The 14,028-nt window shown below is 44.0% G+C and overlaps 1 protein-coding gene across 2 annotated transcripts in view; it reads left to right on the forward strand.

The window, feature by feature from the left end:
* The window catches only part of BANK1 (B cell scaffold protein with ankyrin repeats 1), a 277,427-nt gene that overhangs the window by 227,107 nt on the left and 36,292 nt on the right, over positions 1-14,028 (forward strand). For both annotated transcript variants that reach the window (XM_084855721.1, XM_084855720.1), the window contains exon 10: positions 7,840-8,097. In XM_084855721.1, coding sequence (XP_084711847.1) covers positions 7,840-8,097 — 258 coding nt within the window. The remainder of the gene's footprint in view (positions 1-7,839; positions 8,098-14,028) is intronic.

A 14,028-nucleotide genomic window follows, 5' to 3' on the forward strand; every position in this document is an offset into this window, starting at 1 on the left:
TAAATAAAGTGTTTCTTTAAATACTTCTATAATAACTATTTCTAAATCAGGCTCCCACAGATTTAATAGTTATTCACTATTATTACATTTATACCCCACTTCCCCCCTCCCCACTCTTGCAAGGGATCCATGGCAGCTCACGTAGTTCTCCTCCTCTCCATATTATCCTCACAACAACCCTGTGAGGTAGGTTAGGCTGAGAGTCAGTGACTGGCCCAAAGTCACCCAGTGAGCTTCATGGCCACGGATCTCCTCAGTCACAGTCCAACACTCTGACCACTACACCACACTGGCTCCGTGGCATGAGTGTCCCCTATACAAGTTCAGAGACCAAAAAGCTAATATAGCTAGGACAAAAACAACAACAACAGAACAGCTTGTTATGTTTCTTAGAGCATGGCAGCTGAGGAAACAGTGGGGATGGGATGTAGCATTGATTCTGCCAGCTGGATCCAAAGAAAAGAGTTTAAAGAAGGTGACAGATCGCCTGGCATCACTTGACCCGAGAGACAGATAACTTGCTATTGCTCCTCTCAAGCACAGGGGCTTAGTAGCATTTAGACTGAGAAATACTTTTTGCCAATAATTGCATTAACAATATTTGCATAGGCAACTCAATCTAAATAATAATAATAATAATTGCTGTTGTCAGCACCCAGACATCTTCAGAAAATTTCTGGGGCCCTCAGGCATCTCCACAATAGCCCTGTACTGTAGGTCAGTATTATCCTCAGATTGCAAACCACAAATTAGGAGTAAATTCTCCAAAACAGAAAGTACAGAGGATGACAAATCACTGATAAACACATCACAATCTACATATGAAATTTGTGATATTTATTACATGGAAACATTTATTCATTTATGTATTTCAGAATATTTCTATACTGGTTTTCATTTCTTTAAGAAAAAAATCCCAAAGCAGTTCTCAAGATTAAACCATGATAAAATACCATAAAACCAATCAACAAAACAATAAAACAGTAGTAAAATAAAATATATCTTTAAAATAATCAGGGGTAACTGGCAGTGCTGATGGTCAGGGAAACATCCAAGCAAACAAATGTGTCTTAAGTTGTTGACAGGAGCACTCCACACTACACTTTCTGTGTAGAAACTCTCTCACATGAAGTAGGCATTTAAACTTCAATCCTAATTCAGATGAGACAAATCTTAAAACTTCAGTGGCTGCACTGAAGTCGGTGATGTTAGTTAAACAGATGTTTGTAAATATGGTTTTCAGAAAATTTGTTTATTTATTTCATGGGGGGTTATACTGCTTTTCATTCTTTTAAAAAAATAAGTTCAGAAAATAAAACCATAATAAGTACAATAAAATTAATCAATAAAACAACAAAATATCTCACTAAAATAATCAAGAGTAGCTGGCAATGCTAGCAGCCAGAAAAATGCCTGGGTAAACCAGTTATGTCTTTAGTTGTTGGTGGAAACACTCCACATGTTAGCCCTATTCAGGCATTCTAAGCCTGAATAGGGCAAATGCATGAGGAGACAGAATTCTCCAGCCCTGCCTCTTTCCCTCATCACATTTATCACACATGGAGGGTGACCATCGGAAGAGGAGAGCCTCATGTATCCATAGAGGCTCTCCACATGAGCCAGAACACGGATTTTCCTGTGCACTATGACCAAGTGAACATCACTGGCAGGGGCGTTGCTAGGTTCTTAAAAGATCCTTTTAAGCAAAGGCCCATAACACAAATTTTCATGTCGAATATGTGTGTGTGTGTGTGTGTGTGTGTGTGGTGTGTGCATGCAGTGTGCTTGCATGTGTGTATAGATTACATACATACATACATACATACAAAGAGTGCACTGATCCCCCCCACCCCACTTCAACTCAGACTCCGATTCAGGGTTTGGGAAACATCCTGCTTCTGCTCGGGCCAATTTGGAGTCGGTCCACTTCAGCTCAGCACCAAACCTGAGTCAATGTTTGGAAAAATGAGTCTTTTTGCTTCCTGTTGACTACTATGGGAAAATAGCGGCGGGGAAACTGCAACTTTTTTCTCTTGGTCAGAACTGGATGATAATTTCAGGCATAGTAGCCCCCTAGAAGGGGATTATACCAGCCCAAAGTCAGAATAATAGTTGCAGGGTTTATATTTTGATATTCTTTTAAAGGGAACTGCCAATAACATTTTTATTCCTTGGAAGACTTGGATAAAAAATTCCATCAGAGGAGATCATGTCTGCAAAATTTCAGAATGATAACCACAAGGGTTTTTGTGCAAGAGTGGCCTTCATAAAAATAGATCTCTTGTTTTGTGCAACTCTCCTCTACCTCCTCCTTGTTCTGCACAAGCTCTCATTGTATCTTCCTCCCCATAACTTCACTTGTGCCAAGACTTCACCAGGATTCCGGCAATGAGTCTGTTTTCAAAACTAGGGCTAAGTTATAGAGAAATCCTGAGCATGTAGTAAGTGCCTTTCCCTGACCACTGAAGCTAGAATTCATGCAACAACAACAAAAAAGCCACCCCAAACCCACAAATGACAAAACATGCATAGGACTGAGCTGAAAGGGTAGGCAATTCATTAGGCAGAATTGGGTAGGCACTGTATTAAGCTTGCAGTACCATGCTCACAACTCAGGACTTATTTCTGAATAAACATGCAGAACATTAAGGTGCAAACCACCCTGCAAAAGTAACTTGTGCTGGAATCCTATGCACACTTTCCTGAGGGTAAGCCTCATTGAACATAATGGGATTTCTCAGTAGGCATACATTTGTTGTTCAGTCATGTCCGACTCTTCGTGACCCCGTGGACCATGATAGCACGCCAGGCCTTCCTGTCCTGCGCTCTCTCCCAGAGTGTGCTCAAGTTCATATTCATTGCATCGGTGATGCTATCTAGCCATCTCATCCTCTGTCGTCCCCTTCTCCTTTTGCCTTCAGTCTTTCCCAGCATCAGGGTCTTTTCCAGGGAATTTTCTCTTCGCATTAGGTGGCCAAAATATTTCAGCTTCAGCTTCAGTATCTGTCCTTCCAATGAGCACTCAGGGTTGATTTCCTTTAGGATGGACTGATTTGACCTCCTTGCAGTCCAGGGGACTCGTAAGAGTCTTCTCCAGCATCACAGTTCGAAAGCATCAATTCTTCGGCGCTCAGCCTTCCTTACAGTCCAGCTCTCACAGCCATACATTACTACTGGGAAAACCATAGCTTTGATTAGACGGACCTTTGTCGGCAAGGTGATGTCTCTGCTTCTTACTATGCTGTCCAGGTTTGCCATAGCTTTCCTCTCAAGGAGCAAGCGTCTTTTAATTTCATGGCTACAGTCACCGTCTGCGGTGATCTTGGAGCCCAAGAAAGTAAAATCTGTCACTGCTGCCATTTCTTCCCCTTCTATATGCCAGGAAGTGATGGGGCCAGATGCCATGATCTCCGTTTTTTTAATGTTGAGTTTCAAACCAGCTTTTGCACTCTCCTCTTTCACCCTCAACAAGAGGCTCTTCAGATCCTCTTCGCTTTCTGCCATTAGGGTGGTATTGTCTGCATATCTGAGGTTGTTGATAATTCTCCCGGCAATCTTAATTCCGACCTGTGATTCATCCAACCCGGCGTTTCTCATGATGTACTCTGCATATAAGTTAAATAAGCAGGGTGACAATATGCAGCCTTGTCGTACTCCTTTCCCAATTTTGAACCAATCGGTTGTTCCATGTCTGGTTCTTACTGTTGCTTCTTGACCCTCGTACAGGTTTCTCAGAAGACAGGTAAGGTGGTCTGGTACTCCCATCACTTTAAGAATTTGCCACAGTTTGTTGTGATCCACACAATCGAAGGCTTTAGCATAGTCAATGAAGCAGAAATAGACGTTTTTCTGGAATTCTCTTGCTTTCTCCATGGTCCAGCGAACGTTGGCGATTTGATCTCTAGTTCCTCTGCCTCTTCGAAACCCAGCTTGTACTTCCAGTAGTTCTCGGTTCGCATACTGCTGAAGCCTAGCTTGTAGGATTTTGAGCATCACCTTGCTGGCATGTGAAATGAGAGCAATTGTGCAGTAGTTTGAACACTCTTTGGCGTTGTCCTTCCTTGGAATTGGAATGTAAACTGACCTTTTCCAGTCTTGCGGCCATTGTTGAGTGTTCCAAATTTGTTGGCATATTGAATGCAGCACTTTAACAGCATCATCTTTTAGGATTTTAAGTAGCTCAGCTGGAATACTGTAATCTCCGCTAGCTTTGTTGTTACTAATGCTTCCTAAGGCCCACTTGACTTCACTCTCGAGGATGTCCGGCTCAAGTTCAGTGGCCGCACTATCATGGCTATCGGGGACATTCAGATCTTTCCTGTATAGTTCTTCTGTGTATTCTTTCCACCTCTTCTTAATCTCATCTGCTTCTGTTAGGTCCCTGCCTTCTTTGTCCTTTATCATGCCCGTCTTGGCACAAAACGTTCCCTTGAGATCTCCAATTTTCTTGAAGAGATCTCTAGTCTTTCCCATTCTGTTGTTTTCCTCGATTTCTTTGCATTGTTCATTTAAGAAGGCCTTCTTGTCTCTCCTTGCTATTCTCTGGAACTCTGCATTCAGTTGGATATATCTTCCCCTTCCTCCCTTGCTTTTCGCTTCCCTTCTTTCTTCAGCTACTTGTAAAGCCTCATCAGACAGCCACTTGGCTTTCTTGCATTCCTTTTTCTTTGGGATGGATTTCGTTGCTGCCTCCTGAACAATGTTACAGACCTCCGTCCATAGTTCCTCAGGCACTCTGTCTATCAGGTCTAATCCCTTAAATCTATTCCTCAACTCCACTGTATATTCCTAAGGGATATGATTTAGGTCATACCTGAATGGTTTAGTGGTTTTCCCTACGTTCTTCAATTTAAGCTGAATTTTGCAACAAGAAGCTCATGATCTGAGCCACAGTCAGCTCCAGGTCTTGTTTTTACTGACTGTATAGAGCTTCTCCATCTTTGACTGCAAAGGACATAATCAATCTGATTTCGAGGCATACATAGGATTGCATAAATTAGCAATATTTATCTCTCCCCCCCAATTAAAAAACAAACCCCAAACTCCTATTTTTTATTAAAGCTTTCTGTTCATAGGAACATAGGAAGCTGCCTTATACTGAGTCAGACCCTGGGTCCATCTAGCCCAATACTGTCGACACTGACTGGCAGCAGTGGCTCTCCAGGGTTTCAGGCAGGATTCTCTCCTAGCCCTACCTGGAGATGCTGGGGATTGAACCTGGGACTGTCTGCAGGCCAAGCATGTGCTCTACCACCAAGGTACAGCCCTTCCTATTGCTGGATAATGGCAACTGACAAACAAAACAGCCCCAGATTTGTTTCTCTGCAACCATGTGAACCCACTTTTCTCAAAGGTTTGAGTGAGGAGAAGGAGAAAAGCAACCCCTCTTGCCTGTTTGTATAAAGTCAAATACAGTTCAGAACTTCTCTTGCCCACCAAAGAGAATGCTCTCTAAGAATTTCCCAAGATATCCTCTGAGTGGAATAAAGAAGAGAAGGAAAGAAAGAAAGAAAGAAAGAAAGAACAGGATAGGGGAGGGGAGGGGAGGGGAGGGGAGGGAAGAAGAAAAGAAGAGTGTTGATTGGAAATGTACTGGGCTGGGGGGGTAGAGAGACTTCCCTAAGCCAAGCGGCTCCTTTCAGAGAGGTAGTACTTCAGAGGAATTTAGGACGCTGTGGAGGGTTTGTAAGGATTGCACATACTTAAATTAACTGTATGAGGTGAGGTGGCTGAGGGCTTCTTCTAGTTTTTTTAAGACTGTAGACCCTATTTAAAAAACCCAGCAGTTTCTCGATCATGACGCCACATAGTCTTAACCCTCCCTTTGGAATTATTTGAGTCCTACAACTGTTTAGGAGAAATAAAAGTGGAGGGGGAGAAATAAGTTTGTGGAGGCTGATTGGATCCTTTGCTGTACTTGAAGCTCCTAAACTTCTGCAGAAGCCAAAGGTTCCAGTTTGGGGCAGTAAAAACAGATGTGGTGTGAAATACCACTGTTTCACATGGAGCCCTTTCTTTCCCTTCCTTCTCCCTCTTCAAAATTTCATTGCAGGCAAGCTCACAACATTGGGCATGTATGAACAGAAAAGTAGGAGGAGAAGTTTTTTGCACCTCAAAAAAACCCTACTCCACAGATTAGGGATAGTGACCTCCTAATGGTCACCTTAAACACCTTCTGATTGGGATCTCTAATCCCCTGGATGGCTTGACAGTTTTTACTTTTTGTTTTAGACTTTGAGAAAAGGAAACTTTACACATGGCTAGCGCAAAAGCCACTGGACCTAACTGTCTGAAATTTGGTAGGTTCAGTCAGCTCCATACGGCCTGCCAGCTCCCCAAATTCTATGCATGTATGTGGAAGTACAAAAAAATTATAGTTCTTTGCTTTGACAGATTTTCTTGAAAATAGCATATTTTACCTGTGACTAGCACAAAAGTCACTACACCAAACTGCCTGAAATTGGGCAGATTCAATCAGCTCCATGGGGGCTACCAAGTCTCTAAATTGCATGTATTTATCTTACCTATTCAAAAAGTTATGGCCGTTTCTGTTTTCCAATGCAAGTCAATGGGAAAATGTAAAAAAATGGCAATTAGGATAGCTCAGAAGATCTGGAGCGCAGCTCAAAAAAGATCTGGGGCCTGTGCCCAGGTGGGCCTCCTATAATGATGCCCCTGATCACTGGTGTGATCATCATATGTTAAACAACGCTTCCCTCTCAGAATGTAAAGAATGGGCATTTATAGTTCTGAATATGATATAAATATTTCCAGGGCAGCTTCCAACGTTAAAACAATGTTTATTAAAAATAATCTAAAGAATCAAGCAACATGCAAAAATAAAACAGTAGCAAATAGCAGCATTAAAACAGTCATGTCAGAGATGACAAGGCCTGGGAGAACAGAAAGATCATTGCCTGGTGCCCAAAGTACATCCTAGTAGGTACGAGGTGAGCCTCGCTGGAGAGCGCATTCCATAGGCAGAGCACTACTACCAAGAAGGCCCTCTCAGGAGTCATCACCCACCTCAACCCAGCTGAAGACCACTGGAATGACCTCAGTGTGAGGGCAGGCTGATGTGAAATATACAATTCAGTTACACAACTTAGAACTAGGGCTGCCAGAAAAATCCATTTGGAGGGTGGAATTCAATTAATTTTCCTAGGTTCAGCACCCTGGACTTCATTCCGGATTCTGCTGTGGTGCCCAACTCAGCTGGCAGTGCGTCAGGCTAGTGGGTGGATTTTCCAGGCATTTTGCACATTTTCCCCCACAGGTTCTACAATTTGCACAAATTACAGCCGAATTTGCACAAATTGCTCAGAAATTTGTGCAGATTGTGGAACCTGGAAAAAATGTACAAAAAAGTTCCCAGAGTTCAGGGGAAAGCCTGCAGCTCAGCTCACAAACACAAACTGAGTTATACACGCTGCAGAATTCTGTTGAATAAACAGAGATTCCCCAGCGACATCCCTACGTAGAGCCAACACAATTTTTAAAAACCCACCAAAAATGGTGAGGGAACCCATAATGATGGCACTTAGCATTTATATTGCACTTTTTGAGTGTTCAAAACACATCTGTACAATGAATTTGTATTGTTTTAAAAACCCATTTGGTCTCCAATAGAAACTGAAGGTGATAGTGGCCTTAAGAGAATAAACACAAATTTGACTCACCAGATTCAGAATGATATATTTGTGTGTGTGTTTCTCAACATGCAATCTGCAGAGGGCTTTTTGTTTTTTGACAAACATTTATATTAGCATTATATTCTGCCAATGTTTTCATTCACCTTGGAGTCTAAATAATGAAGGTGCCATTGTATGTGTTTTGCAGCATGGCAACCTCTGAAAGACCAAAAGGAAACCAAAGGGACAGATGGAGACCAGAAAGTAGAAGAAGGAGATGATGAAGTCGAAGACCCATACACTTCTGCTCTGTTGGATGATGGCGTATATGATATGATTCTTGCTAATGCAATTAGAGAGCGAAGAAAAGATGGTCGATCCTTTATTATGAACCGGCCGCCAGCCCCTGCACCTCGTCCTTTGTCGGCCCCTACGAAAGAGGAGAATACACCTTACATAGCACAAGGTAATGCTTGTAGGCATTCATTCTTCAGAAGGTTCCCTTAATGGGATGGGAAACCGCTTTCAGCCAGAGGGCCAAATTCAGTTCCAGAAAAACTCTCAAGAGCTGCATTCCAGTGGAGGGCAGGGCCAAGGGCAAAAGGGCCAAAATACCAAAAATACCGAATTATTTTAGCTTAATCCTCTTACTGCCTGTAACAAAGCCCTAGGAGAGGCATTTCAGCCTTTTGCAATGGGAGGAGTGCAAAAGTTGGAAAAAACCCAAATGATTGGCGGTCAGATGAAAGGGGTGTGGCCAGAAAATGGGGATGTGGCCCTGTGGGAAGCCTCAGAGGGCTGGATTGGGACCTTCATGAGCCTGAGATTTTCCACCCCTGCCGTAATATCTGATGAATGTCTTTCAGATACATACTTTATAACCTCATCCTGACATTCTTTGCTCATTCATGTTTGGTGACACCTTTCTTAGACAAATGCAATAGAGATCATGCTGAAATAATATGGCTTTGATCATGGATAAAGAGTTATTAGTGAATCAATCAAGAAAATGATTAAATGATAAATGATTAAATTAAACGTGGTGGTTGATTTACATGGAATAATCTCCGAAGTATCGGTTCACAATAGATTGATGAAGTATAGAAGGAAAAGGATGCGCTTCTGGGGCACTTTGCAGGGAGGTGGCCCATTTCTTAGAGGCCCAGTAGTGGGATATTCTGCATGCTCCTCGTGCAGAATATCCCAGATTCAATCCTGTTAAGAATCTTGTTAGGCCTTGGTCAAGCTCCAAGACTGGCTGCAGATGTGGGCTTTCATTCTGGCACAAGTAAACAAGGGTCAGACGTGGATGTTGAGTTGAGTCTTTTTTTTAAAGGAATGAAAAGCATCATAGAAATTTTCTGAAATAATTAAATCAATGTGTTCAAAGTCAGTCTACTGGTCCAGTTCCAGAGGAGGTGAGGGAATGGAAAGGGGTTTGCATAGGTACTTACTGAGAGGAATTTCTCAGATTGAGGAAACAAATCTGGAGCGATAGTTATATAGGACTCCACTTGTCTGAGAGCTGCCTCAGTGGAAGAGGAACTAAGGAGCTTGGGACCTGCTACCTTTGACTCATCAGAACACAAGAGGAGGTCAGACCAAAGGCCTACCTAGTCCAACATTTGTTTGTTTGTTTGGTTGGTTTATTTATTTATTTATTTCATTTATATCCTGCCTTTTTTCCACCAAGGATCCCAAGGAGGCTTACATGGTGGTCCTCCTCTCCATTTTATCCTCACAACAACCCTATGAGGTAGGTTGGGCTGAGAGTCTGTGACTGGCCAAAAGTCACCCAGTGAGCATCCATGGCCGAGTGAGGACTAGATCCCAAATCTCCCAGCTCCCAGTCCAACACTCTCACCACTACACCACACTGGCTCTCAGCTACCTGTAGGGATGTCAGAGAATTGCTCCACGAATCTCGGGGAGGCCGAATGCCAGCGCATTCAGCCCCCCGAAATTGGTGGAGAAACGGTCTGCCCCCCCGCCCGCCCCCCGGGACGGGACTTACCTTGTGTGAATGTCCCTGGCGGTGGTGGCTCCGGTGGTGGTTCAGCAGCGGCGGCTGCGGCGGCCGGTCTTCCGACCAGCTGCCGCCGCCACCGCCATTTCCAAGTTAAAAAAAAAAAACGTGATAGGCTACGTAAAGATTTACGTAGCCTATCACGGCTAGATTTTTAAAAAACTCCGTGATAGGCTACATAAACGTTTACGTAGCCTATCACGGCTGAGTGAAAGAAAGAAAAAAAACCGCACGTACACAAATGGAGGAGCCCATGGGCGCCACCATTTGCATTCCTTATTTTGGCACATGTAGTCTACGTAAATATTTACGTAGGGAACGTATTTACGTACGTTCCCTACGTAAGGGGAACGTAGCTATTTGCGTTCCCCTTATTTTTGCCATAGTCTACGTAAATGTTTACGTAGACTACACATGCCAAAATAAGGAACGCAAATGGCGGCGCCCATAGGCCCCGCCATTTGCGTACGTAAGCACGGGGGTGTTTTTGGTTTTCACTCAGCCGTGATAGGCTACGTAAACATTTACGTAGCCTATCATGGCTGACTGCAGGGACGCAAACGGCGGCGGATTCGCGGCGGGAGGGATGGGGTGCCTCCCCTCCGGCCAGAATTTGGGGGGGGAGGGACGGGGCGCCTCCCCCCCTGGCCAGAATTTCAGGGGGAAGGATGGAGAATCAACTTTCGGGTTCAGGTAAGGGACTTTCGTACATCCCTAGCTACCTGGGAAACCCACAGAGGGGGCATGAGTGCAATAGTCCCCAGCACCTTATATACCTCCAGTTAAAGGATCTCAGGTAGCAGGAGAGCCACTCCCAGTCACCATAGATAATACTGAGCTCGATGGATCAGTGGCTTATCTGATAAAGGCAGCTTCAAATATTCATATGATAACCGGGGAAGTTGTATTTAACAATTCATTACTGGTTTCCCCTACCTTAAATGGAGGCAAACAAAGACAGGTCTCTACTTCTCTGTGGAAATGCCAGTGAGGAGCACACACCAGCTCTTGGTCCAGGCCCCAGCAGAGATAGAGGCTTTGGGATCCTCTTGAGACCAGCTACAGGAATCCACCCAGAAATCAGAATAACCAGTGGTAGAAAGAATCCAGGCATTTATGGGCTTCAGTGGCAATTACATCCTTGAACTTGCTAGAACAGAGAGATCATCAAAGTAGAGAGAAAACAAGTGAGCTGAATCATATTTCTCTTTTTTTTACATGTAAAAAGGGCCCATGAGCACATCTAAGGGTAATTACATCAGTTTAATACAATTTTAACTGTCATGATATCCCGCAAGCACCATCTAGACAATGTTAAGGATCATATGTTGGAGACTGCCAGCTCATTTAAACTAAAGAACCACAGTGGAAACATCTGACATGTAAGCAGATTCTCATTTAACAAGGAGACAACTGTGAATCTGAGGGAGGGGAGGGATGATTATCCCTCGGTTATCATTCTTGCAAAGAACTATGATGATGGTTGACTGAATGCCTCAGTTCAGGAAACGGAGGAGGTTCACACGTACGCTCTTTTTGCAGAAGGAGATTTTTCGAATGTCATTTCAGTTTGCCATCCTATCTGGGAACTGGAATACATTGCAAAACATGCTGTCCCCTTAAGTAAATAGTTGTTTGACACTCCTTTCCCCCTCCTCACCTGCCAATCTTTGTGCAATGTATACTGGATAACTACTTTGCAATATAAGGATGTTTCGTCAAGGTGAAACCACACAGCAATGCCAAATGATTCTGCATTCCAGATGGCGTTCTCTCTCTGAGTGCTCCCTTCCCATTCCTTGAGTTTTTAATATTCTGCACCAGGTTATTTCAATATGCCTCCAATTACACCATGTCAGAATAACTGTTAAATAAATGCATGAGAGCATTTTGTTTCCTCGCATATAGTGAAAAGATTGTGCTCATTACTGGCACAGGATCATCAGCCCTGGAGACTGATGTTAGTACAGTTTAACCACAGACAAGTGCAGTGTTTTGCTTACAGTGATGGGTTCTGTTGCTCAACTCTGACCTTAGAGAAATGCCTTAGGCCTGAGGGGACTCACTTCAGTCTCTCTGTGCTTGGTGACTCATCGACATCCTGGCTATGATTGATTGCCAATGAGGAAGCCTGCCAGCTGTGGGGAGTGCTTCCATCCTTTTGTCTGATTCACCCTGCTTACCAACAGACAATGTCACTTGCAATTCAATGCCATTGCTTTCAGTGGAATGTGCATATTTACTCCGGAGTGAGTCCCACTAAATAGAGCGTACACTCAAGTAACTGTTGCACAGAATTTCAGCTTTACAGCCAAACTAGACAGGGCATCAGAGGTGCATCAATGCACCTCCCAACATCTATTTTGCTATGTCGTTGTTGTTGGCAAAAACCATCATGGGCTGGGGGAAGCAAATTACTCCACCACATCACCTTGGAGCTATTATCCAATGGGGTGGGGAGACCCAATATGGGTGCCTGTATGTTTCCCCCTCCGTGGCTAGTAGCAGCTCCAAGAGGGGATTTGCATTGGGGAATCAGTCAGGAAGAAAAGATAGATACACACATACACACACAGTTAGCTGTGCAAAAATCAGTCAATCAAAGGAATTTGCACACTTGCAGTATCACCTCTACTTTCACCCTTATTCCAGACAGTTTCTAACTGCGCTTGTATCTTAAGGGTACAATCCTATGCAGGTTTAGCCAGAAAAAAAGCCCTACAACTCCCAGCATTCCCCAGCCAGCTCATGCTGGGAGTTGTACGACTTTTTTCTGCCTAAACCTGCATAGGATTGCAGCCTTAAAGTGGGAGGAGGTGATGATACGACACTGTGGGGTAAGAAATGGGAATCATGAAGGGAGAGGATTTCTAGACAGAGGGGGCAAGAAAAATGTAGAGTGTGGTGGTGATGAGTGAGGTAAAGTGGGGGGGCTACACTGTGCAAGAGTGGCTTCATATCAGAAGGAACCCAGTGGCTAACATTTCTGCACTGTTAAAATAAGCAGCGAAAACTAAGAGCTCTTGTTTGAACGATTATTCCCAGCCTCTGAGTCACAGGCCGATTAATGCGGTATTCAGCTTTATTTATTGGGATGTAATGTTCTTTGCAACCATATGTCTTAACATCACACATGCTGGCTGGGAATGATGGGAGTTGTGGTCCAACTTATCTGGAAGGTGCCAAGTTGGGGAAGACTGCACTAGCCTGAGTTCTTGCTGGAACTGCAGTTTGATTTTGACGGCCTGATAACAGGCACATTCTCAGTCGAAGCACAATTCCCCGTAATGTCGTTTCATTCACAGCGAGCATTTCCTTCGAGTCAACAAGACTCATATAATGTCATCAATGATATTTGAGGGCTTTTGTCATAACAGGTGGTGCTTCCAATGGAGCAAATCAGCCTTTTGCTGCCTCAACATCCTACATTAGATGGTTAAAGCCGAGAAAATAAGATCAGAGAGAATGAACTGAATTCACCAAAGTTAACGTTTCTGAATGTCGCCTCAATGGCTCTTTCCTGCTTTGGTTTCTCTATATTATCTACTAAAATCATCATAAATGTTCCTTTTCAAGATGTCATTCCAAATGCCATTATTAATGTTTTCTGTACAGAATCAAGTACATGATCATCACTCCCGCATTAGGGAAGCAGGTGCCTGATGATGTACTGATGCACAGTGCATCAAAATGGTTCCAGGAGGACTCCTACCCTAGCTCAGGGATCATTCCCACCTTTGATGATGGACTACCATCGCAATTAGGAACATAGGAAGCTGCTGTATACTGAGTCAGACCATGGGTCCATCTAGCCCAGTACTGTCAACACTGACTGGCAGCAATGGCTCTCTAGGGTTTCAGGCAGCAGTTTTACTAGCTCTGCTGAGGACTGAACCTGGGAACTTCTGCATGACAAGCATTTGCTCTACCGCCGAGCCACAACCCCTCTGAAAGGAACATAGGAAGCTGCCTTATAGTGAGTCAAGCCATTGGTCCATCTAGCCCAGTGTTGTCAAGACTGGGAGGGGCCGTGGCTCAGTGGTAGAGCACATGCGTTGCATGCAGGAGGTCCCAGGTTCGATCCCTGGCATCTCCAGGTAGGAGTAGGAAAGGTTCCTGTATATAACCCTGGAGAGCTGCTGCCAGTCAGTGTTGACAATACTGGGCTTGATGGACCAAGGGTCTGACTCGGTATAAGGCAACCTCCTATGTTCTGTGTTTTTAACTCTGACTGGCACCGGCTCTCCAGGGTTTTTCAGGCAGGAATTTTTCCAGCCCTACCTGGAGATATCGGATATTGAACCTGGGACCTTCTGCATGCAAAGCAGGTGCAGCCATGCAGGTGCTCTACTACTGAGCTACAGCCCCTCC

This window comes from Heloderma suspectum, chromosome 5 (assembly GCF_057233095.1).
Source record: "Heloderma suspectum isolate Gila_16-S chromosome 5, 16-S_ref, whole genome shotgun sequence".
Lineage (NCBI taxonomy): Eukaryota > Metazoa > Chordata > Lepidosauria > Squamata > Helodermatidae > Heloderma > Heloderma suspectum.